This window comes from Pollicipes pollicipes, unplaced genomic scaffold (assembly GCF_011947565.3).
Source record: "Pollicipes pollicipes isolate AB1234 unplaced genomic scaffold, Ppol_2.1 Scaffold_5724;HRSCAF=6776_pilon_pilon_pilon, whole genome shotgun sequence".
NCBI lineage: Eukaryota > Metazoa > Arthropoda > Thecostraca > Pollicipedomorpha > Pollicipedidae > Pollicipes > Pollicipes pollicipes.
Genome location: NW_023596746.1, coordinates 16,273,021 through 16,299,052, shown reverse-complemented (window position 1 = coordinate 16,299,052; position 26,032 = coordinate 16,273,021). Strand labels below are relative to the sequence as shown.

General features: G+C 48.9%; 1 protein-coding gene across 4 annotated transcripts in view; it reads right to left on the bottom strand.

Annotated features, from left to right (window-relative positions):
* Ntl (Neurotransmitter transporter-like) overlaps positions 1–24,392 on the bottom strand; it is a 42,520-nt gene extending 18,128 nt beyond the window's left edge. Inside the window, exons 1-7 of one of the 4 annotated variants that reach the window (XM_037227334.1) lie at positions 11,899–11,968; positions 10,947–11,100; positions 6,644–6,767; positions 6,233–6,364; positions 5,589–5,743; positions 4,265–4,350; positions 872–1,004 (exon numbers count right to left, since the gene is read on the bottom strand). In XM_037227334.1, coding sequence (XP_037083229.1) covers positions 872–1,004; positions 4,265–4,350; positions 5,589–5,743; positions 6,233–6,364; positions 6,644–6,767; positions 10,947–11,018 — 702 coding nt within the window. In that variant the 5' untranslated portion in view covers positions 11,019–11,100; positions 11,899–11,968. Of the gene's footprint in view, positions 1–871; positions 1,005–4,264; positions 4,351–5,588; positions 5,744–6,232; positions 6,365–6,643; positions 6,768–10,946; positions 11,101–11,517; positions 11,537–11,731; positions 11,863–11,898; positions 11,969–24,286 lie in introns of those variants that run through there. The other 3 variants (XM_037227331.1, XM_037227332.1, XM_037227333.1) reach the window with 3 other exon arrangements.
* Positions 24,393–26,032: the final 1,640 nt, after the last annotated feature.

The following is a 26,032-nucleotide window of genomic DNA, read 5'->3' as shown; positions in this document are numbered from 1 at the left end:
TCAAATCAAAATAGATTAGAACATGATAGTATTTCCAGCAATCTTGTTTTCAGAGCTGTCACGAATAAGTCTCGGAAGTCGGAATGTTTTCCAAAGGCAAGTGTGCATACGCGCATTGATGCAAGCCCCGGTCTCAGCACCTTTCGTGGCGTCGCCGCCACAACGTCTTTCCAGCACGTCGACTCGACGCCATGAGCGTTTGGCATTGAGCAACTCGTAGTGCCGGACGTCGCGTACACAACATCCATAAAGCATGAGGTTCTGGGGACAGGTGTGTCTGGCAGTCACCTGCTATGATATAGGTCGTGACATGATGCACGGGCTTTTTTGGGGTCCAGCCTGCTTAATTTGAGAACATGACACCAAGCGATAAATCGAGTTATCTTTGTTACGACAGGCCGCTTGACTCAACGGAGGGCGGGAGTGGCGAATTGGAGAGTGTGAGGGGAACTCCTGAAAACCCGGAAGCATAGCATCGCACAGGCCCCTGCTACCTCGTTCTTCACTAAGTCGCATCGACGGAAAGATTGCCAACGCAGCGTATCGAGGGAGTGGTCCGCGTACCTTTCCGACGAGCTTGAATCCTCTGAATATCAAAAGTAGACGACGAGGGGGTGGTCCGCGTACCTTTCCGACGAACTTGACTGCTCTGAATGTACAAAAGAAGACGACGGAGTGGTCTGCGTACCTTTCCGACGAGTTTGACTCCTCTGAATATACAAAAGTAGACGACGGAGTGGTCTGCGTACCTTTCCGACGAACTTGACTCCTCCGAATATACAAAAGTAGACGACGGGGTGGTCTGCGTACCTTTCCGACGAGCTTGACTGCTCTGAATATACAAAAGTAGACGACGGAGTGGTCTGCGTACCTTTCCGACGAGCTTGACTCCTCTGAATATACAAAAGTAGACGACGAGCCAGCAAAGGCAGGAGCAGAGCGCCAACTGCCACACCACCGTTCCCTGGTCCTCCACCGAGTCCGTGATCTGCAGCATGTAGTTGCTGAAACACGGATGGTCCTTGCGAAGTGAGGACAAAGAAATGGTCATGTTTTACGATCGTTATCAATTTTCCGAAAGGAGGAGAAGGGCATGAGACCGAAAATGCCCCACGACGCAATCGGCGTACCAATCTGTGATATAAGAGCCGGCTTAAGCTGCTAGTCAAAAGATGAAATCCATACGCCAAAGTCTGCAGCCCCTTCCAGTTTTCAGTGCTTTGAGTAATGTACACTCAAGCTACTCATGTGGCTAATTTCAGCTTTGAGAGTTCTGAGTAAAAGAAACCCACATCGCTTACGTAAGCTACCAGTTGGGATTAGACCAACAGCATGCAGTCATCTCGGAGCATCAATGTCATCTTACGTCTCTCAGGCATTATGTCAATATGCCATTTCCGGGCACTGCTTAACATTGGCTTTGATCTATGGCGAGGGCCTATGGATGCCTCCTTCCAAAAAATCGTCGACATCTGGCTGTTAATAGTGTTTTTGGTAGGTTTTAGCCTTGGATTGACGTTGTAGCAGGTCGATATAAACAGTAAGTTATCACGCTGCATTGAAACTGAAACTCCTACTTAGCTGCCAGGGACACGCAATTTCTCAGATCCCTATGTTAACAAACAAATGTCGCCAGCTGTCATGCACGCCGCTGCTTAAAGGCACGGCCGACTCCGTCACAACTCCAGTCACGTCACTTCTAGCAGCGAGCTTTCCCTGACGGCTGCCTGCTCCACTGCGAGAGCTGTCTATTTGCCGATGGGCTGACAGCTAGCGTCAGTCTCCTCTGCGCCCGGAACACCGCTCCACGTCAAAACAGCCCGTTAGGCCTCAGGATCGGCTATTTGCCAGCCGAGCCGCGCTGCTGTTGTTGGGAGTTGGCTGGCGGCGGTCCGGTAGTTTTCCACTGCCGCCAGCGTCGCCACCCCGATCGATCGCCGGCAGCGATGACGCCGCGACGGCGATGTGGAGTACGTGACTGCAGCATACTGGGTCACCAGACCGTGCCGCTGCCGCCGCTCCCTCCGCAATCGATGACCACGTGCGCCACGCCACGCCGGTCGACCGGCCCGCGGACACAACAATCGACAGCTCCGCCACTCCGGCCCACCGGGGCAGCGGCCACTCCGGCCCACCGGGGCAGCGGCCACTCCGGCCCGCCGGGGCAGCGGCCACTCCGGCCCGCCGGGGCAGCGGCCACTCCGGCCCGCCGGGGCAGCGGCTACTCCGGCCCGCCAGAGCAGCGGCTACTCCGGCCCGCCGGGGCAGCAGCGGCCACTCCGGCCCGCCCCTGTCGTAACTCCACGTCGAGACTAACGTCGCCATCAGTGATCGATCGTGCTCGCTTGAGTCCCCGGCTTACTACTGGCGTACAACTCCGACAGAGCCCTGCCTGCTCGATGGGATAGTTTGGCGCTAAAACGGGCGAGTGCTCAAATGGCGCTCCGTTGTGTCGCATTTAAGCGGTCGCCAACCCAGGATTTGAACCACGGGAAACAGACTTAAATGTTGCAAAGAGCTGGAATGGTCAAGAAATTTTTAACGTGGCACAACAGCTGTGCAACCTGTTTCTTTCGTGCTTTAGCTCTGCGTCGTGTGTGTCTAAACATGAAGCTAAAAAAAACAATTTTTAAGACATTCCGCTGTACATGACACACTGTTCATCATGGTGCTCGCCTCCGTTTGAGCAGAGTTAACTGTGGTTACAATTCCCAGTCCGCCGTGTTGACGCTGGTTCTGGCTTCAGCGGACTGCACTGCATTGGATCGACTTCGACTCACTCACACAAATTTAACAAACTTCAGAAACGATGCCATGGGATTTGCCTTCGAATGCGTACTGAAGACAACTTTTTTCGTGGGGCGTTAACAAAGGTGAAATTTTCCACTGCTCAGTCTAAGTCTCTAAGTCTATGTTTTTTCTAGGATAACTCCCGGGCGGTGCGGGGTAGTAACGCCAAGCTTGGCCCAGCTGTATGCTGTTGAATAGCCTATCTTTTGGTACACAAAATAGATGCACATCTTAAAGTCGCTAATCTGTAGCGGGACAAAGTCAGACCGAGGTGGCTAGCGAAGGTACTTAGAATCTTCCAAGCTGATGCCAAAGCGAATTGTTTGTCCATTTCATTGAATTTGAGACGGTGTTTTAGACAATGACACAAGCTAAATAGGAATAAAGCTACTTAGGTGTAGCTGTTAAGGCTGATCTTAGCTTAAAAAACTAGGGGTTTTGTCCATTTTAAAATTTTGAAGACTAGATACGGTCGCTGAACTGATAACATTCCGGTGATGATTTGTTTAAAAAGGAATTTAAGCTAAAGCTGGTGGCGTGAGGAGGTCTTATGGCCCATCGGACATCGTTCTCGAGCTTCATCTTGTTTAATTTCAGTTGACGCAAAGGTCATCACCTAATGAAAAAGCGCGTAACACAAACGTTTTTAGTTAACTACCAACCTTTCCCGTGAATTCGGTGCTTTGAACCCTTTTATCTAATCTAAGTAGTTGTACATCAGCAACTACTACGCACAAGCCTATAATCGTCATCAGCATGTTCATGTAATGTGTGCTACCAAATATCCGTTGCTGTTGCGCAGTAAGTAGCAATCTCGGAATTTCGTGAGCTAGATTTGATTGAATCCCAAAAACTCATATCACGCATATATGCCGATATGCATATATGCCGAATCACGCATAGTTTTGCTAGATTCGGTGCATATATTGGTGCATATATTGCTCGAAGTCGTCTTTGGAAATCGTTTTCTGAGAGCCCGTGAATTTACCACCACCATTTGAAGTTTAAGCAGTTAGTTTCACGGACGCTGTCTGTGTTCTGTCCGTCTGTTTACCGCCCCGGGTGTGTGTTTGGAGACGGCGGCTGGCTATCTGACGGAGGGTTTAGCGCGTCTGCCCCGGACGGGACAGCCCACCGGGAGCACCACTGACGCCAGCCCTTTATCGCCCGCGGCACGGCTTGAATTCCGAAGCCCATCCGCCAGCTGCCAGCCCCCTCGCAGTGGATAAGAGCAAGGGCGGATCCAGCAGAAAAGCTAGGGCGGGACTAAGTCCGAACGCTGTGCCAGTTCACCGAAAACCAAAGCTGAGGCGGAAGTCGTCTGGTTTTCTTTCGTCGCCTTTTCCGTGGCAGCGTTGCTTCTCTGGACCCGTCTCTGGCGTAAAGGCTGTTTTGATAAGCGGGGATGTCCTAAAGTCGAGACCAAATCCAGAGACCTGCTCGCAGGCCGCCGCCAGGCTCGCAGCCAACTCACTGGAAAAACTCGTCTGTGGGCGTGCGTCGAATGGTGTCGCTGGTGAGGTTGGACACAGCCGACCGGTTGGTGTCGCCTCCGCGCAGCTGTGGGAAGGGCGAATACCGCATGAAGCGCAACGTGCAGCAAATCGATGACAGGCGTGAGCGGAGAACGACGCATGGTACACGGCGACGCATTACTTTAGTGGCAGTGACAAGCAGAAGTGTGTCTGGTCCCCAGGATTCCTCGAGGGGATAAGTTCTCTGGGCAGCAAAAATATCTGTGTTGATCTGTGCGCCTCGCGGGATTGTGTGGCTGCGAACCACGAGCCAAGGGATCGCACTTGTGACGTAATTGTGAGACTAAGATCTTAAGTGTGATATGATCAAAGGAACTAATGAAAACCATGTCCAGGTTCCGCAAAAATTTAGTTATTTTATTTCGCTGAAAAACAGTGGAACCAGTATCCAAGCTCTTCTTTTGTCGAAACAACGAATGGAAACCAGAATCAAGGGTCATGCTGCAAAAGGAAACAATGAGGGATTACTGGCGCGCAATTATCAACAAAAGTTTAACACGTTTGACTTCAAGCAGCTCGTCCGAACACATTTTCAGCACAAACATTTCCCAACATTCTGCAATTTTGAATGAGGCGAAATGCTCGCTCGCCACTTCATTCCCTCTTCCGTGTGTTTCATTCCTAGGCTGCTGCCTCCCCTGCCTGTGTGCCTCTGCCTGCCTTGTAGCCAATCGTGTGTGCCCCAGCAGACCCAGCCGCCCGTCCGGTCGAGGAAGGGAGCAATCAGAGCTGGTTAGTCGGCTGTCGGGGTCGTCGGGGGCGCGCGCCCCCGGTCTCAGCCCCGGCCGCCGGCAGGATGCGGGCCAGTTACGGCCACTGTCAGCGTAATCGCCGCTGATGGTCGCCGCCGGGGCGGCCGTCCGTCGCCGAGAGCGGGGCGGTGCCGATTCCGAGGTGCGTTAGCCGCCACAGCGCGCACTGTAGCCAAGTCTGATGACCTTCTGGGCAATTATTGGACCGTTGGCGATCGGTTCACAAGTGTTCCCGACTAATAGACAGCTGTGGAATTGACGCACCACGTCATTTAAGAGCCGTACATGATATTCGATGCTCGATGCGCAGCTCAGCCGCGTGGCGATTAAGGGATGTGCCTTTGATATGTTGCGAAGTACTCACAACAGTTGTTTTCAATCTCACATTGCAGCTATTGCTCGTCCCGTCCTATGTTGCATACCGCTAGCATGCTCATCCCGTAGAAATGACTAGCATCGCCTTCCTGCCAAAAACCTTGTCGGCACTTACGCCCTGTCGCACTTAACTTACATTCTCACAGAGCGGCGTGTTCCACGTGTTGTTGCAGTCCATCCACGGCAGGTTGGGGGTGAACGAGAGAAACATGTAGTAGACAGGGTAGGTGATGATGACGTTGTAGTAGCCAGAGACGACGAAGGTGACCAGACAGGAGGCGAACCCGGCACCTGAGGCGCGGTCAGGGTGTCACACTCGGCGCCGCGAGCGGCCTACTGCCAACCACGTTTTCAAATGACGCACAAATAGCAGGAAACAGACCTGCGTAGTTGTGTCCTGTTATGCAATGAGGGTGCCATTCAGAATTTGACTAGGGCATGCATCACATCGTCTTAAATGGCTGACAACGCTCGAAGCTGCACAACCAACACACCCTCGGTGGTTCATCGTGCCAAACCGCCACGAAATATCTTTAAATAAACGCGACCTTTAAGTAAACCCCTTATTTCTCAGTTGCAACATAATATTTCAAATGCTTCCCACGCTGGATGTGATGCCCTGAATGGAAAACGTTGAGTGAATACTATTGTGGGAGAGCAATTACCAGCACAGAAATCAAAGCCAGTCAGAACGTCAGTCAGAAGTCAAGTGTCACACCGAGCACGCTAATACATTATTGACGCTATCGGTAATGAACTTTGCCACGACCTCCAACCTACCTTTGAATATCCGGCTGATCTTAAAGACAGTGAGGCAACCGGAGCTGGAGAACTGTCCGATGCAGGTTTCCATGAGGAACAGCGGTATGCCGCACAGGAACAGCATGGTGAAGTACGGTATCAGGAACGCCCCTGTCGCCATTAAAACCTAGCATCAGTGCGGTCAGGGGCACGTCTCGCGGCTATCTACGAATGTGTGGCGTTATTTCACACACACAGCCCTGGCCGACATGATACGATCGTAATCTTTCTGACGTTGGTATTTGGTCTTCATGCAAAGGAATCCGACCGAAGTGGCGTTTACATGAACAATGAGCACTGGACACGTAGCGACGAACAAAAATACACAACTCTTGGGCAAATGCATTTTTCACTGTGAAACTTCTCCTAAACATCAGGGGGCTTACTTACCACCTCCGTTGCGGTAGCAGAGGTAGGGAAACCGCCAAACGTTGCCGATGCCGATGGCGTAGCCGGCCAGAGACAGCATGTAGTCCCACTTGCCGCCCCAGTTCCCCCTTTCAGTGTTCTCATCCTGCCGGAAACACATCAGGAAGAGTGACGTCAGCATATCCTGGCGGCTTCAGGGCACTGCGCATATTAACCAGCAGTTCAATGAACAAGGATTAGTTTCAGGGTCGCTGCAGTTTGTTCGCGAAACAAATGAATCACTTGGCCTTTTGGTTATTGGTCAAAATTTACATTGATCATCGAATTGAACAAAAAAGTGGTGGCGACAAGGTGTTAGAGTTCGTTAAGACAGTCTCATTCCGAATCTTGCCAACCTAAAGTTTACACATTACCTTGTGCACACTGCCACACCGTGACGAAACATTTGCTTTTGACTGTGTACATGGCTTCATGGCGTGATAAAGGGCTTCGTTCAAGGCAAGCACAGGACAGCGACATTCACCTGATCCCCAAAAGAGCGGGATTTCACATTATAAACATTTCTGGTGAGCCAATGAACGGAATCCACTGGCTTTAGATGAAAAAGTGTTTCCCCCTACTGACATAAAACTGTTCATTTACTTGTTCGAACAACCCTGGATCTGAACCCTGATATATTCGTTGTCATTTCCGGTCAGGACAGGTATTGACTGCTTCCCTAGGTCCAAGTGGCTAACAGAACCGCTGGTCTGATATGCCAGAAGCTGGTCTTTCAGAACAAGTAGATGGAGAAACAACGTAAGAAGACGTTTGTACTCAGGATCAGCCCGTATATTAACAGTACAAACTAGCGTGACGTTTAAGCGCTACAACCGTACCTAACGATGTTGTAAACGACAACATCTTGCTAGCCATGCGCTTGCAAGAGTTTACTGTATCCGAAGTGCCTGCTTTCCATAGAGGATCATTATGCACGTGCGCTATTAGTTCAATGCTACAACAAACTCGAGGCCTTGGTATTGAGTAAGGGAAATAGAGTGACAGCATAGCAGGTTCAGCACATATAAATCGCTGCCTATATTCACGATGATTATATACCTACATAATTCACTGATTGATTCTCGGAAACAAGCACAAGTTTCCCAGAGGGCGTAACATTTTTGCAGTATGCTGAGGTGTCTTGTGCTTGCGGCACCTCACCGTTCTGTAGAACTTTTTAATGTTTCGGCTCGCCACTCTTTGCAAATTAAAGAGAGTGTGTCTAGAGTTTTCGATTTTCCAAATGTATACCTAAGTGGAGATTTGCAACTATCTATAGCTAGTTTTGGTGTTTAAGTGTGCGTTTGGGGCTTTTTGTCTTTTTTAAGTGTGCGTTTGATTTGGGTCTTGGGTCAAGAGTTTTATTGATTTATTTTATTGATCGCATCGGTGGCTGTGCGTGAACAAACACAATGCTAAAAAACAAATCAATCAGCTGGCGGGTAAGGACGAATGCACTGGCCTATATGTAGCTAGTAACTGCGCGCTAGTGGCAAGGCCTTTATCTTGGTTGTTACGGCCTCGTGCGCATAGGGAGAGTGCTAGCGGTATAGAACGGTACGCACTTAAAGATTCCTCGCGTAATTCGAGACGAAAAAGTATGATAACCTCAACATGCCTGGTGCGCCAGTGATATCTCAGCAGCAATTTCAGCGCGCGTGCCTTGTTATTTCGAATTATGAATTCAGTGCACGTGCATTCGGAATTCGGTCAGTAATTTCAGAGTAGAGGAATCTTAGACGCCTATAGCCGTTGCCAAAACAACGTAGAACAATTACATTTTCCTAGAGCCTAGTGCAGCCGATTGACACGACACAATACTTGTGCCTCATCTCAGTAAAGTGTAGGCCAACCACAATCAATTGCGGTGTGTATCAACGCACCAGCCTTGCCATACGTCCAAACCTGTCCACCCGCAGACCTCAGCTGAACGTAAAAAAGCATTGGTCGCCGCCATCGCTGCGTTCGCAAGCTGCTGTCAGCGCTGACAAGCAACAAGCTCGAAAGGCTATCGGCTAGAGCTAACGACCCCTTCTCTATGATGCCGATATGTTGAGTAGTGGAAATTGCCTGGGGGCTACCCGATAGCTTCATTCTTCCATACAGACCAAAACAAATTTGGGGGCTGTGCCAATATCTCGTCAGTTGAGGTGAATTAGTAGAAACTAATGTCATCAAAATTGTTCAGTCGAAATTCCCTACCATCCCACGTGCACAGTTAAAATCTCAACTTGACCAGACACACTCCTTTTAACTAAGTTGTTCAAATGCTTCGTTCAGAGGCGAAATTCTTTTTAAAAAAGCATCGCTTTAAAGCGGTTCAATGGTATGGCTCACGTCATTGCGTTGCGTCGTGAAATGGATTTTCGTTTCGAAATGAATTGCATCTCCTGATTCGTACCACTGTGCTGACAGAAATCACCCATCATTATTTACAGTTTACTGGTTACGCAAGCTAAGGCTTGAGCATGAGGACATTGGAAATTACACATGCATTCTGTTGGAGGTTTGGGGGTAATTCGATCTCCCCAAGGTTTTCCGAATAACTGCCGAACAGCTTACCGTATAGTTTCGTCAACCGTTTTACAACTGAAGACAACTGAGTAAAATAGGAAAGGAAAATATCTAAGCAAACTTTCTATTACAAGTAATTCATTTGGCCTTGGATCAGGCATGGAAGAACAAACCGATGTAAGACCAGGCAGCTTTTTCTGAAAAAAACTTGTTTATAGGGTAGTCTTTGACGCTGCTTTCGAATGCCTCGTTCACAAGGGCGCTTACAGACATCTTACTCAGACTTCACCAAGCCCAGGAAAGGTCGCCGAACTAAAATGACTTCAAAGAAGCTTTACTTTGAGCAACATGCAGTCTAGGGTGGTCCTTGAAGCTTATTGAAAATTGGAACATTAAAACAATCTCGAATGGTTTTGGTCATCTTAACCTTTTCAGGATAAGATTGGGTCACTAGGGTTCCGGCATGTAGTGGTTAAGCTGCATGGCTGGGAAACCAGAGGTACGAGTTTTGACTCACCGCGGTGTCATTCACCGCCTGTCAGGGTGAGAGGTCAGCAAAGGCATATAGCCTCAACAGCTGTGTACGTTGCAAAGCCCCACTGACAACAACGGCACACTTACGACGTCACACATACGTTACACAATTACACAATCACACACATACATTCACACGTTACACAATTACGTCACAAATTTTAAATCGCGAATTCTCCTAGCTAATAAAAATTATGAATCATATTGATATACAAATGAAATAAATGAATGAAAGATAAATGCCTACATTGTAACTTTGATGTCTTCAGCTCGTTTGGTCTCTGATATATCAGAGGGCCAAACTGCCCCTACCCGGTCTCCAACCGAGGCGTATTGCATTCAACCGGCCACCCGGGTGCGTGTTAACGTTAAATCACGCTGGGCGGTGACGTGAATGAACCAAAATAGAATCCCTCAGTATTGGCGTTGGTGTCATTCGGGACTAAGGCCATGTCGGGTAAGCTTGAAAATTGCACAAATATCTGCTATAGGTATTATGCAGTGAATAATAATTATCACTGTACCTAAGAATTGCCAATTCAGGGTAACCCAAGGCTCTAAATTAGAATCCTGACAGGGTATGGGTGGCATAGCCACCCAGATGCCACACAAATGACGTCACAAATGTGTTGGCGTGTTTTTCCTTTAACCAGAGCTATAGCTATTCTAAAGACACATGATAGCTCCTCAGATAACAAATTTTACGCCGTAAAATTTTTCTGACCCACTTTGCCAAATGAACCATTATGGGCAGCTTAAAGCAATTTAAAACCTGAGACATCACACCGAGTGACCAGCCAGTGCTTTTCGATTCTCTATGTAGCGCGTCGCGTGTGGAATGAGTAGTCGAATGGTATTGAGCCAACCGTTGCACCAACCTCCTATCTCCTACAAACTTTCTTTCTCTAACTTCCTATTCCATATCACCTTTCTACAACGTGAAGCCATCCTGTGACTTTCCAACGCCAAGACACCATGCCATCTTTCCATAGCATGCTCCATGCCCCGGGCATGCCATGTTGAATGCTTCAGACCAGGCGCATGGGCTCCGAATTTCTCCGAGATGACGGGAAGAGATATGTCAGCGCTGACCTTCACTGATCGGCTTGCCACACACAGGCTTTCAGCCTGTTGGTCTATACTGTCGCATCACCAGCTGGTGCAAAGGAGTGTTAAGATAATAGGGCTGCCCCAGAATCGACGTCAGTAGACATTTGACGCAGGTCACGTGACTTACCTGTTCTAGTGGGGCGTCTTCTGTCTTGCAAGCGATAGGGAAGCAAAGAGTGGGGGGACAGGAACGCACCATGGTGACGGCACGGAGCCAGATTAGCAAGTTCAGCGGGCAGAAAGTGACTCTCGTTTCCCATTGGAGGGTAGCTGGCAGATATCTGGCCGGAAGGACATCATATGTGAACGGTCAATTGCGCACTCACCCAGCCCCCCCCCCCCCCTCCCCCGCCACACACACACACACGGTGCGTGCACGCTGTAAAGTATGACTTTCGGCGACAGCTCTTCGTTAGGGAAATGTGATAATGTATCGGAAATTGGCGGGGACCGACAGTGTTGACAAAGGCCATTAGAAAACAGGATATGCCAAGCTTCCAACGACAATGGCCCAACTAAATCCCCGATAATTGATTCGACCGAAAGTAACTAAAGACTGACAAGCTCCAAACGTTTTCACAATGAGCCACATCCGCCAAACATATAACTTAACATGATGTTATTTAACATGATGTTAGTTCGCAAACAGCAGCTAAAGACTCAGCATCGAGGATAACACATACATCAAAGTAACGAACCCTTAGAAAATCCAAACCCGAATGAGCAGCCTGCACAGCTCGGACAATGCGAAAAATGGTCTTGAGCTCCGACCTCAATGTCCTCTACGCTAGATCTTCAGTTGATTCGCTCACACTGGAGTGCCCGGGACTCTGAAGGTTTGGCCAGCGGGCGGGCGCCGGTTCAAACCAGTCACCGCCTTGGAACGTCAGACGGCGGTCCTGTACCGCTCACCGTCATCCGGGAAGACCCCTATTGGGTCATGCAGCGGATAGATTCGGCGCAGACGGAGTCCGCCCCGCCCCGCCCCGCCCTGCCCGGGTCCCCGTGGTGCCCACAGGGTCGAGACGGCCAGGGTCGGGACCTGCCCGTGCGGACGCTTGGCGAGCGCACCCACTCACTCGGCGCCGGCCGAGACGACACCTGACTGGCGGGCCCCCACGTCCGCCCCGACGACACCCGGCCTGCGCCTGGCTGGTGCGCCGGGGCAACGGCGCCGTCAGGGCTGGTACGGGCGCACCCCTGCGCCAGCAACAAATCTGCAGGGGGGGATGGGTGCGCAAAACAGGTAACTGTCCTCCCCAAAGATAAGTGATCTGGAAAAACCATGTGCTTTTTCCTCTAAGTTGTATGCAAATATCTACATTAAAGTTGTCAAGAGTACACTTTGCTACTTTCGCAAATATTTTGTTTCTTTTCTACTGCTCGTCCATTTCCATCAACGATGGTCAGTGGTGTATACTGATCGATGGATGGTGCATATTCATAGAATTCTGGTTTGTAGAGAGCAGCTTGAATCTACCCACTGCTGCTATAAGCGACGCATTTCCTTGTTATTTTAAGTTTCTTGCTGTTTTCGGCGATTCGGTTTTGACACGTGCCATGACATTGGTAAACGTAGCTTGGCTCCACTGTTGTGAAATTTTGTCTGCTCAGGGGAGACGACGCTGAGACGCCTGCGCTTTAGAAAAACGGGTAGTCTCTAAACCGTATGTCATGGATGAGTCTAGTTGACAAGATTATACACCGGAAAACACGACCCTGTAGGTCAGCAAGGACCACCAAAAAAAAACGCGTATTTTATTCTCCAGTGGTGGTCGAATACCACATGCCAGTTGTGTTCATGCACGGGATTAAAGCATGTGCGTCGTAATTTTGTAAATATAAATAACTAGTGTCATAATGTTGTGGAACAAAAACCACAACACTAATATGTCGAAATCCCACTCTGCATCAAAATCCCACTCTCTACAGAGAGGTCAGTCGTGAGGATCCGTTAACATTCGTCAAAGGGATTTAAATCTGGAAAGATCCAACATACGCACTGGAACGATTCAAAGGGTGTTCCGCTGATAGGGCAATTCCAGCAGCAATAAAAGTCCTCCCAAACTGGAAGAGCCGTCGATGTGTTTGGTTATTTCTTTTTAGTAAACGCCTTAAGACCCAATTGAATCATGGAGTTGGCGGTGCTCAGTCATCCCCTTCCCCCACTGGCATTCCTAGTTCACGCGACCCTGGGCAAGACCCCCGGAAGTAGCTCCACGGCCTCTCACAAGAGATCGCTATGCTGTCGGCACTGCCAACGAAATCCTGAAACACCATGTCGGAAAGCTTGCCTTCAATATGTGGAATACGCAGAGGCTTTCAGCCGCAGACGTCAATGCCAGGAATAGATTCCGTTATTGGTTGACCAAGAAGTCTCCAGATGAAAAATCAGATGACTTCCTGGTGAGAGCACATGTCTCGGATGAGCCCCCTTTTAACCTGGCGGTCAGGCCAATAGCCAAACCAACCGATGCTGGCAGGCAGATGCCCGTTCTGGTGCACATAAGGCCACTGCTTGGTGAGAGGTCACAGCCTGATGCGCTGTCAGCTGGTCCGTACCCATTGGACAACCCTGGTCTGAGAACGTAGATCGCCGTTAACCCCGAGGTTGGGTATATTTCAAGGAATTTTCACTGGGAGATAGGTCAGACAGACGCGGGGCTTGAACCAGACGAGCAGGGGTCATTGGATGACTTTGCATGCTTTAAATATACGAAACGGTTGAAGTGAAGCAGCTTTCCTGTTTGTCATACATACCTTGAGGTTTTTTCTGGTGCACATTTCTATTCATCCGCGCTATCCATACCATTATCTACCAAACAACCTAACCAGCTTACTCAAGTTATTCATGCGACATAGCCCCGTTTTTACTGGTGAGGCAGAGTTGTACGACTGGAAAGGATTTTTGGGCGTGACTAATGAAGACATTTTGGGCGACTTGGGAGGCTTTTGTCTTTTCAGTTCACACGTTAAATTATGGTCTGCTATAAGGCACCGACACATCCTTGTATATATATATATGCATGCATATACAAACATATACTTGCATGCTTTTAAATGTGCATACATATACAAATATATACTTATATACTTGTATATACATATATATATATATATATATATATATATATATATATACCTAATTTCAGGGTAACTGCATCGACACCTTTCCCAGTGCGTTATTTGATCACGACGGCTCTGCTCCATCCCTACCCAGAGCCACGGCAGTCGGACGCTGCTGTGGCTGGTAGAGCGCTTTGGTGGAAGCGTTATCTCCTTCAAGGCCGTCTACGGAATGAAAAGGCCGTCACTCCCACCACCTTTCTCCGCCGGACTTCCTCCGATGATGGCAATCCTCAATAACCATATCGCAGCTTGAAGTGTTGTCGCCAAAGTCCAGAGCAGTGCGAGAGCTCAGCGCCGAGACATGCAGGGAGCTGTCCGGTCCGTCATCAGAAAGGGGAAGCTGTGCTCGCCGAGGTCAGGCCGTGTCAAGCACATGCTCTATGGGTCATGATGTGTTAGTTTAGTGGCGGATGGCTGACGCGTATAAAGATAAATGGTTTTGGCACCTCTGGCATCACAACATTGACCAGGTGCGTTTGGGACACCTTTTTAAGAATCAGATCAGATTGCATAAATGCACAGGCAATGGGAGTGCGTCAGTTTAGTGCGAACAGCACGGCATATGGCAACCAGTACATTAACCTCTCTCCCCTTTGGTTCATATAAGGGGTGGAAAGAAATATAGGTCCGGACTTAACTCGCCCATTGCGTAAACATGACATGTCACGCTACCAACTGCGGTCAAGTAAAAAGTGCACCAACCAATGGGGGTATATGTTACGCATTGGCTGTACTGGGCCATCGCTCAGAAAACACTTAACGGTGTGTAACCCAGGTGACCCCTCTTCGGACGAGGCAGAAGTCTGCGCACCTTGCCAACTCATCACCAACCATGGCGCGCGCGTCAGTCTGGCCAATGACCTTGTTTGGGCGACCGGGGCTCCAACGGCTTTTCCAGCAGGTTTGACATCTCAAGAATCCCAATGCGTAAACAAATCTAGAGAAAAGGGGAGTGATTGAGAGCATAAGCCGGCCACGTCTTGTGGCTGATGGTGAGCTCTTCGAAGAAGTCGTTCAACCAGGCCATAGCCAACGTGGGCATGTGGGGAATCCTCCCGTCATGGTACAGTGAACTGTTCTGCACTTCACCTCCAAACTTTTGCTCCAGCTGCCCCCAGAAGCACTCCAGCACGTCCAAGACCATTTCCCTGAATCTGCCTGGCGATTATGACAGGTGTAGACTTTCTGGTTATCTTTTAGGTGGATTTTGATGGGTCTTTAGTGGAGCCAGACTTGAATTTTGCGAAGGTTCCACTCCTATTTTTGGCCGCGTACTTCCGCTTCTTACTGTAATATGGTTCAACACGCGGGTGCACAATTGTGTTTTGCACGCGTGGCGTGCTGGGTTGTGAACTGAAGCCTAAACAGTCTTGTTACAACGTTGGATCTCGTCGACCAATGCGACTGTACAGTTTCTTTTCTATTGCTCCGTGCTAAGCAGCGCCATGGTGTTGAGTTAGTCTGGGCCATATTAACTAAAATTCCAGAACACGTGCTGCCGAACGAAAAAAGCATGTGTTTCTTTGGTGTTGGGTGGTACCACACGTATCTGAAGTCAGAACATATTTTTCTTTCCAAACGGCATTAAAAGCGTGCGGCTTTCTACCCCCGCAACCCTCCCCCCCCCCACACACACACCACCGCCATGGTTGCCGGCTTTGCCACCTCAGCGAAAGGTTCTCAAAAAATGTCCTGCATGTTTGGGAGTTGGTCACATTTTCTACCCCCCCCCCCCCCGTCCCCTTCCCCAAACTAAGCGACTTGATCCGCTCCTGCCTAGCGCCCGGCGGCGCCGTCCCGCGGAACTGCGCTATTTCTAGACAGCGTCCGTTCAGGCGGCGTCTGCCCGTCGCTGCGTCTGATGTGTTCATTTACACAATGTGTAAATGCTAACGCATTGGACGAGGCCGATGGTCTGAACGATCATGGCATCCGTAATACCTAAAGCTCGGCGCAATCCTTTCCTAAAACTGCGACACAGTAGTGCATATGCAGATGCAAAACAATCTTCCATATTTTTTAGTTGACAGCTAGATTCTGTTAAACACTTACCCGCCTTATAAGGTCAGGTCACATCAGCATGACGTTGTCAAAGTCTTAACATTGTTAAGTTTTCATCGAAAACAGTACTTTTGTTCAACAGTATATATCGAAGCAACGCTCAAAGACGCGTAACGCTACTTCGCAGAGTCCATGAAAATGCGCTAAAAGTGATACACTGGCAGTTCAGTAACGGAGCAGCTGTTTAGAGCGGTACTGTGTCTACAACTAGTGGATTGCATGATACCCGATTCGGATACATAGCTTTTCAAACTAAGTTGGAAGGGCTGAGCACGACAAAAATGGTCAAAGGGACACCCAAAACACGGCAGAAGGCGGGTTTCTTCTCGGATTTAGCCGTCTTCTTCTCAAAGATGGAAGGCAGTGGAGTGACTTTTAAAATCGGTTGGGGTCTCAACCGATAAGGTTGACCTAACCTGCCCTGAAACCTGATTTCTCCTGGGTTTTTGGCCATTTAAATTTTCGTTCCTCATGGCAAGGGTTAGTCCCTTTAACCGCCTTTTATGATCTTTACAGAAGAAAACTTCCAATTTTAAGTCTATGTGAAGCTGCGGTTTTAGGAGAAGCTTAGAACTGGGTGAAGCTCAGAAAAAGCATCTTGGTAATGCCGTCCGCTATGATCATCGGAGCAAAGTTCCGTGTTTTCATTCGTGGAAGGTGCTGGCCGAAGCGGAAAGACAGCTGTATGTAAAATGGAGTAGTCTGAAACGTGCAGACTTGAGAAGAGTGTGCGCAAGATACCTACGTTGAGAGAAAGTAAAAAATGTATCACGTAAACTACCGGGAAGAACCTATACCTAAAAGTGAAAACAAATGTGTAAGACCTTAACCGACATGTGAATAGCTGGAACGACAGGATAGGTAGGGGTCTGGTGACCGCGGATGAATCATCAGAATGACTGTCTTAATAAACAGCGCGATCAGCTCTTTGACATGAGTTTGAACTTGATCTTAGCAAAAAAGTCTATCGTTTGTGATGTTGCGGCATCATGAGTTCAGAGTTCGCCGAAAATAATGGGTATTTTGTTTGCGAGATGGTACTGGTTGAACGACGCTTTCAAGCAAACTGTAGTTCAAATGACATAATTTAACATTCAAAGCTGTAATAATGATGACATGATTTCGCAAAACAAAAACAAAAACAGGATACCAATATTTATTTCGATCTGGAGCATACTGCACAAGATTTATTGACTCCATTCCTCGATAACCTCTTTGATGTAATCAGGCGGAAGATATACCGCCGAGCCGTGCTTTAACCCATTGATGCCGTCGTATTGCATTGTAATTCGGCACCACCCCCTCCCCCCAAAAAAATTCTTAGACAGCAGTTCTTACACCAAAAATGCGGAGAGCTGTGCATATATCTCCTGATCCCAATTTTTGCAACGGTAGCCATAGCAATGTGAACCTTGCCGTAGTCGCAAAATACACTTTTTCCACGTGACAGCGGATACTTTGAATACTCAGTGATATCCGCCGCATTTGCAGCGCGTTCTAGATCTAAAAACAGGGGCGTAAGCACACAGTGTCCTATCCTCTTTCCAAGTTCATGGCATTTATTAATAGGTAAGCAATGAAATATTGACAGTTACAATCTCCAGGCAAACACGTCAAAATAAGCAGTACGAGCAAATGCGATGCAGTTTTACGACACAAAAAAATGCGCGCGTCAGCGGCGCGCTTAACCCGTTTTCATGTTTGTGTAGCGCCCTCCCCCATTGAAAATCCCGCGTTTACCGCTGAAAAAAATAATACATCAGCTTCGCTGTGGGGTAGGAAGATGAAACGGACGAACTGCCTGTATGTGAAACTCCCGTTTACGGATGGCAAGCTGTGAAGACAGGTGAATGCCTCGATACCATCGCGTGGTTTGCGCGGTCTTAGTGTAGCGTAGACTGGTGGTGCTTGTCTTACGTTCGGGCCAGGTGGATTAGCCCTAGAGAGCGCAGCGTATCAAACTGGAATTAGGGTTCCCCACACACATGTCAACCGGCTGGAAGGAAAATGCACATAAAAGCCGCATCATCACTCTAGCAAATTATTCGTCAAAGCGTGGCATTACACTGCGGCACGCATGTCATTCTCTTTGTTCATACGTTGTCCGCGTGCTCGAGAGGCAGTGAAGGTCGGTGCTAGGCGGCTCCAAGACGAGGCCACGCGGTACGAAAATACCCCGCGTGCAGCCGACACCCGGTAAACTGGCGTGGGGTGAACAGGACCCGGACCGCCACCGGGGCTCACGAGACGTGTAAGGTCATGAACACGTCGAGACGGTCACGGTGGGTGACAAGGTCACTAACACCGCGCCAGCCCAGCGCCTGGTTAGTCGTCGCCATGGCACACCACCGACAAGCCTCGCTGTAGGTCCTGGTCGCAAAGTCCATCACCTCTTGCGCTCTGTTTAGGTGACAAGCTGTAGCCCCATCCCAGACAGAGAGGCAGTACAGGTCATTTGAAACATGGGACTGGGTAGTAAGTTTAGGGACCTCGAGGACTGGGCGGTGATGAGTCTTATGCGAACAGAAAAGATGAAGTTGGGCTTTTTGACACGTCATATTTCATCGCCCAGGATAGGGTACTGTCAGTGGCAACCCTCAGTGTCTTCACGGACGGCGAAGGCACTGTTCATGACCAGCAATGTCAAGGCGAAAGGTTGAGGGACTTCAGGGACTGTGGAGTGTCAAGAAGGAGCAGGCTCATTTTGATGGGATTCATTTGATGGAATTTGATGCCAAGATGGATTGGATCGCTTGAATGGCTTACTCCTGCTGATATTTCAAAGCGGATAGTTCGTCCGGATGAGTCGACTCTAGCAGTTGGGTGTCATCGGCACGGGACGCTAGTCGATTCTAGCGGTTGGGTATCATTGGCAGTTGGGTATCCTTGGCACGGGACGCTAGACGCCTTTGAGGTGACTTAAACCCCCTCTAGTTTTTGAGCTACTCACCCGTGAAGGTGTGCAGGCTATTTCGGGGAGACTACATCAAGGTCACCTCGGCACCTTTTATGCCACAATAATGCCATTCAAATCTGCCGTTCGATAAGCCACACGTCGGCCAAGGCCAACAAAAAATGTGTTGTCGAGTCGTTCATACCTTGCGTTCGTGTGCGTGAATATCAGATATAGTGACCGTCAATTTGCTCTTAATAAATGCTGCGCTAAAAACGATGACGTGATTATGCAGTAACGTGTTGAGGAGCATATTTACTTAATAGACGAATTGTACTGTCTAGAGCAGTCTTTTGCACTTAAAAGTATACTGACAGCTATAAGTGAGCTTATTTCATTACATATTCAGTATCCTTAAATGTGGGGGCATTTCCTTTAAATCTTCCGGTCCACAAAAGGCTTTATTTACAACCTATTAAAAACTTATGTACATAAACTTGTCAAACGCGCCAGGCTGCGAAAACGTTGGCATAATGTAGACCTCACAAATAATCTTGGAATCGAATCTCTAAATCATGTCCCTTACATCCTAATCACCTGATGCCCGAATCCCCAAATCTTCCAGGATACAGGATACATTGCGAAATTTTGTCACCCAATTTGCTTTGTCCATGGTTCATTTCTCTTTGTTTTCAAACAATCTTCCTACATCTCGGAACTTTCCAGGCAGATTTATCCGTGAATCATTTGGAATCCAGGATCTTTTCCTTAGTGTGTCCAAGGCCCTTTTGGGAAACATGATCTGTTGTCTACATTCTTTCTAAGGATTGTTTGAGATTTGTGGCTGCTTTCTTAATTTTTTGAGTGTTCTGAGCAATCTGACACATTTTCTTCGGATCCCGGTGCATGTATCGTGCTGGGATCGCGCATTGATGGGCAGACAGTACATTCACCTGCACCTCACAGCTCGTTCCATGTCTTTGCCTGCTCTGATCGTTGGGATCTGACATCAGTTAAGTCATAATATGCCCCACAACCGACATCTTTGCGGGTTACGCACCAAGGCGTATGCCAATTTGCACGCGGCGAACCACGCTCCTGCCTGTGCGGTTGATCTCTGTCTCCTCCGTCCTTCTGATTACCGACTTGTGTTACTCAGTTTTTTTCACGTTTTTCAGCTAAATGTTCTCATGTTAATGGAATGCCATGAAGAGATAAAATTCTGATGACATTGCAGAACCGTAGAAATATCCCGCGTTACTTGCCACGCCATACGTAGACGCATGGAAAGCAATGCGCCACGATTTTCCAACCAAAAAAACTTTCCATGTATTATTTGGTATAACTTACCAAGTTATATGTAGATGTATTGAAGGCAATGCACAACAATTTTTTAAAGAACTCTCAAATTGTTTTTAAAGGCTCAATGACGTGCCACCCGTGGCTGAGAGGATCAAAAAGCCTGTTGGAGGCCTGACAGACGGGGCCAGACCGATTAAAGGACAACATTCTCAGCTGAAGGGAGTGTTCCAAATTTATAAGAAGATTTGAACTGAAATAGCCATCTTAAACACCTTTTGGTGCATTTCACAACCCTGTCTTTCTCAATACCCAAAAAGCCATCTAGATTCTGAGCTATACACCCGCGAAAATAGGGAAAGACATATCAGAGAGCATTTCAAAATGAGCTTGGCATTCAATACGCCATAATTACGCCCTTCAAATCCTGTCATTTCGCAAGCTATGCAGCTATGTTGCCAAAACAGTATAATCGTCGAGGTGTTTACATCTGGCATTCATGAGCGCGATTTTTAGATGTTGTAACTGTCAACTGGCTCTCAATTAATATTGTGCAAGGCACGATAACGTAATCAAACCATGACGCGTTGGGGACCGCCTTTACTGAACAGAGATTTGCACTATCTAGGGTGTTTTTTTCGCTTAAAAAGTATGCTTATAGGTATAAGTGAGCTTATTCTATCATATCTGATGCTTGTTTCAATATCTTCAAATGTGAAAGATTCCATTTAATTGCGGCGTAAAGCTGGCGGCTTAAGTCGTTATAAATCATTGATAAATAGACGCTGTGGGTGAAATTACGTGGGCAGTGTATAGTGCACGGTAAACTCCTTGCTTGTCCTACAAAGCTGCCTTTTGGACAACGGCTCCTTAGATGCTAGCTATGATATTTCATCATACTTAACCTTGGAATCATTGATATTTGGTCGGGATGGAAAAGTAAAATGCATGATACACAACTTAAGAACAGTTTGCCGACAGCAGGTAAAAATTGAGCGGGAACGTTCACCCACCGTACATGTTTGTTTTTTTCTCTTTTACACACAGAATTACGGGAATTGACTACAATTTCATAACGCTGGGGGGTCGGACCATGGCTGCCCAGAGTGTTTGTGATGGGCTTACTGCGCGGTAGCCTTGACTCGTCACAGATATGTCTCAATTATCCGAACGCACACCCTCATGACAGCAGGGTTTTGAAGCCTCACAGAGGGTCTGATGATGTCAGCCTCGCCACGCTTTAGCTGTGACTCTGTCAATATACTGGCAGTTCAAGCATGTGGTAACAACGCAGTTGCTGCTGCGTGCTTGACAGTCAGCATCTCGCTGCATCCATCTCTATGGTGGCGCCTGCTTCGCTGCTGAGTATGAAGGGGTGTATTCCACACGTGCGAGGAATTTGTAGGCGAGTCAGCATAATTTTTTTCCGGATTTACGTAGCGACGGCGACCAATCACTTTTTTTGGTTTGATGACTCCGCTTGTTCCGGTTTTCCGCTGACTCCACGTCGTCTGCCATTCTGTCACAGTGTGTTTACATAGCTTTATTACCGCGACGTAGTGTGACTACCACGGAGAGGTCGCTCGCAGGATTTCGCACGGCGTCGACAGGCGGCAGCAGAGCGGCTGCCTTCGCGGCCTGGTCAGCCGACTCGCTTCCGGCCAGACCAACGAGGCTGGGGATCCAGACCAGCGCCACACGCTGCCCGCTCTGCCACAGGCTGGCGAGTTCCTTTACGATCTGCTGTGCAGGGTACGCGCCTGCGGTGCATGCGTTCTGGATGTCAGTGGCCGGGCTGAACGAGACAGTAAACACTGGACGACGGTGGGCTGTGACGTAAAACATAGTAAAAACGGAGGCCGATGGGGTAGTCCGGTTGGCTTAGAGCCTTGCGACGATACGAATGAGCACCCGGTGCCAAGCTCCGGTTGGAACCCATCCGTGCAAGACAGCGCGAAGTCGGTACGACATGGACACGAGTGAGTGCACTTAGTGAGTGATGTGTCGCACAGGGGGGGGGGGGGGGGGGGGGGTAACGACAGCCACAGCGCTGCAAATGACTGTAGGTGAGGCTGTCTTACGCACCCATCAGCACCAGCGCAGCGGAGCCACTCACCTGGGGCCAACGGACTCATAGCGATTTTTGCCAGTTCTTCCGTGAGAAGAGAACCACGTAATACCCGCAGAAAAAAAAACTGATGTGCTGGGTACCTCTCAAACTGACTCATGCTTATTGCGCATCACATCGTCAAAGAGCGGCGCGTCTGGTCCAAAGGCGGCTCGTTAGCGTCTGCCAGCAAGTTTGTCATGGGTGACGTACGAAAAGCGCCCGTGGCAATGCAAATTCCTTGATGAAGAATGCTGTGTCGCATCGCAACTTGAATTATGTTTAATTGCATAATTGACAGAGACATGCCGGCAACCCGTTTTCGTCTCGTCTTGCAGTGTGACTGCCCACTCTCGTCTCGTCTTACAGTGTGACTGCTCACTTTGTGCGACACATGTCGTCTGTTGTCAATTCATTAGTTAAACTAACGCAATATGCTGTTAAGTTTTGAATAGTTCCTGTTTAGTTTCTAAATGGATCTTCATCTCTTAATCGATAAAGATATAAAAATTGCGGATTTAGGTTATGTTTACATTTTACCTATGTGAAATGTAAAGCAATTCACCGATATGTTTATCCTCGAAAAACGTGTCAGAATGATGCAGGTTTACGGAGGCGGAAAATAATTTCGTCATTTTCAAGGAGAAATTGTTAAGCCTGTTCAAGCAAAAACAGTTAAGAAGAATCTGCTGAACTTCTTATTAAACGTCAAGCATGAATGCTTGCCGGTGTTTTTGCTGGCTGTCGTTTTTTAGTGCGTCAGCCAGTAGCCACGTTTATGACGTTTGCCCCAGCGTGCGTTGATTTGATGTGATTATGGTCAACTCAGAATGCGGGAGATCATTTGGTGGTATAGTGAAAGTCATACCTGTCACTTTGATTTAACAAACCGTGGTGGCAGTGATAGGGAGCCATTACTTCACACTTTGTATGGGACGACTGGCACTCTGGCGAACGGGGGGAGGGGGCCACGCTGTGGCGAACACAGAGAGGAGGAGGGCAAAGAGGTGCGGTTGCCAAATCAACTGCACCTCAAGACATCTAGGGTATGACTCTGCCGCTGTCAGCAGGGAGCTACAAAAGGCCTAGGATCCATACGCTCTCACTCTTGCACTTCACACCCCGTGACTGGTCATGTTACGCAACATACGGCTGGGAGTTTCAGCTGTCTTGCCACCAATGCGGAGCCCCTTTAAACAGCGGCCAACCAATGACAGCCTATGTAAAGGTGTAAGCAAGAGGGGAGAGGAGGGAAAAGCAACCATCCTGGGGCCTGGAAAACACTTCACATTGACCATATATTCTTATGTCTACATGTGTACCACTGCATCCAAAAACGAAAATGCGGGAAAAACAGCGTTCGCCAAAACCTCTGCATTCATGGAGGAGCCTCTGCCAGTGCGGTCAGCTTTGGGTGTTGGGTGCCGATGCCTGTCCTTCTTACGCGACTTTGCTTGGCTGTTGACCTGGAGGGGAAGCGCCTTATTCACACAGTTGGACATATGGCAGTCCTGGCAGCTGTTAAAACGATGCTCCGGTCTCCGCTGTTTACTTTCAGACCACACCGAATTGATCCGGCCCATTTTGCACTCTGGGGATGGATGCGATGCCTTGTATTCATGCACGCAGTGCAATGCGCATGCCGACGTGGGACTGGCTACCGATTGCATTTCTGAATGATTGATGCCGTTTGCATTTCTGTCTGTGCTCTGCAAGTTTACACTAAAAGAGAATAGACAAAACCATGGCATTATTTGCGCGGAGCAATGCAGTGGCTCCTCCAGTTATGGTAATCTCAGCTTTAAACAACTCAAGTCAGACGTTCTCAGACAAGCATGGCCGTCCTGCCCAAGGGCGTAGTTCCGTGTCGGTGCATGACCCGATGCCAGCCTGCCAGCGGCCGGAGCAAGCCACGGCCCGTCCGGCAGCCGCCCTGGTGGCAGCCAGCGGCCGTACCAGCCCAGGGGCGCGCGCCTACCTGGCCGCCGCTGCAGCAGCCCCGCGGCAGCTTGACAGTCATGGCGGCTGGTGCTGGTGGCCGGCCGCGCGCGCTCTCGCGTCCGCTCCGCCCGTCCGGCGCACGACCGCACACTGGACTGGACAGAGGGCCGGGCGGCAGGCGGCGCGGGCCCTGTCCTCCACTGCCCGCTGCTGGGGAACGCGGGGCGCAATACGCTCTCCTCTCCCGGCAACATTGCCGCCCAAGCTCCCCTGTGTCCGGTCTGCGGCATCCGTCCGGTCCTCTCCGTCCGGTCCCCGGTACCCCTTCACTCGGTCTTTCCGTCTCGTCCATCCGTCATACTGTCTGTCAGTTGTTTTGCTCGTTCACCCTCGTCCGTCCATTATTTGTCCCTACGTCACCCTGTCTGTGCGTCCTCGGCTGATTCGTGCTGTATTTGCCCAACCATCCTGCATGATGCCGCTTGATGTCTTTCCGCACCTCGTTGATTTGTCCTTCGTGCGTCCAACTTTTCCTTGCTGGCCTAGCAAGCAAGGGCGGTTTTGAGGAGTGGGCAAGTTGAACATTGTTAAACCTTTCAGAGTGGATACTTATTGCTATCTTTCTTGATTTTTAACATTTAAAGCGCCATTTCTCACTCATGCCAGGGTGATTTACGGTTTACGAATGCCATGCTGACATAAGCCGCGTCAAAGGGCCGTCCTTTATTCTGCCTATTGGATGGCGCGTCGAGGGGAGGCTTGCCTGCCCTACACCAGCAGATAGTACCTTGAACTCTAATACTAACTAAAATACGTAAATATGCTACAATCTACATCACAGTGGCAACGGGTGGTCACGTTATAGTTAAACACGCGCAGTTGAGTGGAGGCGCGAAGACCGCCCCATCCTGTTTTTGGGAAACATCTCCGGAGGGATTGCGTAGATTGCATATGTTGCTTTGCCCCCCTGCAAATGGAACTCTACCGCGTTGTTTAAAGCAAATCAGACGAAAATCGAACGGGAAATGGGAAGGACATTTGGACATGGCAGGCTGACAAAGTCAGTAACGTAGCCAGCGTGCGAGCGTGAGAACAAGCACTGAGCGCTCCTGGTGTATCTGCAACAATGGAAGTTCTCCGGCGGCACTGGCGGCTTTTTTGCATACTGCTAGTCGTGTGAGGTAAAGACCACGTTAAGCCACCGAGGTTAATTCAGGTCGACCTCATAATAAGGCCAGGGAGCGAATCCAGGTGAACCTCATGATCCCTACAGGCACAAACACTGATGTGTGAATCATGTGATTTTGCTAAATTGTTCCCAGCCGCACTGACAACCCGTTTGTTTTGCTCTGACAAAGCGGAGCGTTTGTATATTTAATGATTGCTGTTCGCGCACTTGAGCTGTTTCTTCAGAGATTGACTGCGCTCGGCCGCCCGCAATCTCGGCTGGTCAGCAAATCCGCCGACCGACCACCTCTGGAGCGGGGTTGAGGTCAAAGACCACACCTTTATTGCATCACATATCATGTTGATAGCAAAGCTTGGTCCTATCGCATTACACAGAAACAAGATGGCAGCGATTCACAAGGATGACAAGCCAAGCCATGCAAATATCCAAAATTTCACATGTTGGACTTCACATGACCCAGTCTGCTGATCATGTACCTGAAAGAGTTAAAGCATATTCAGCTATAGTCAGTGCATACCAACACTTGCTGCCAATATCCATAACGATCTGCTCTTGCGTTTATCTTCTCATTTCTTCTTCGACTGTGTGCCCTTC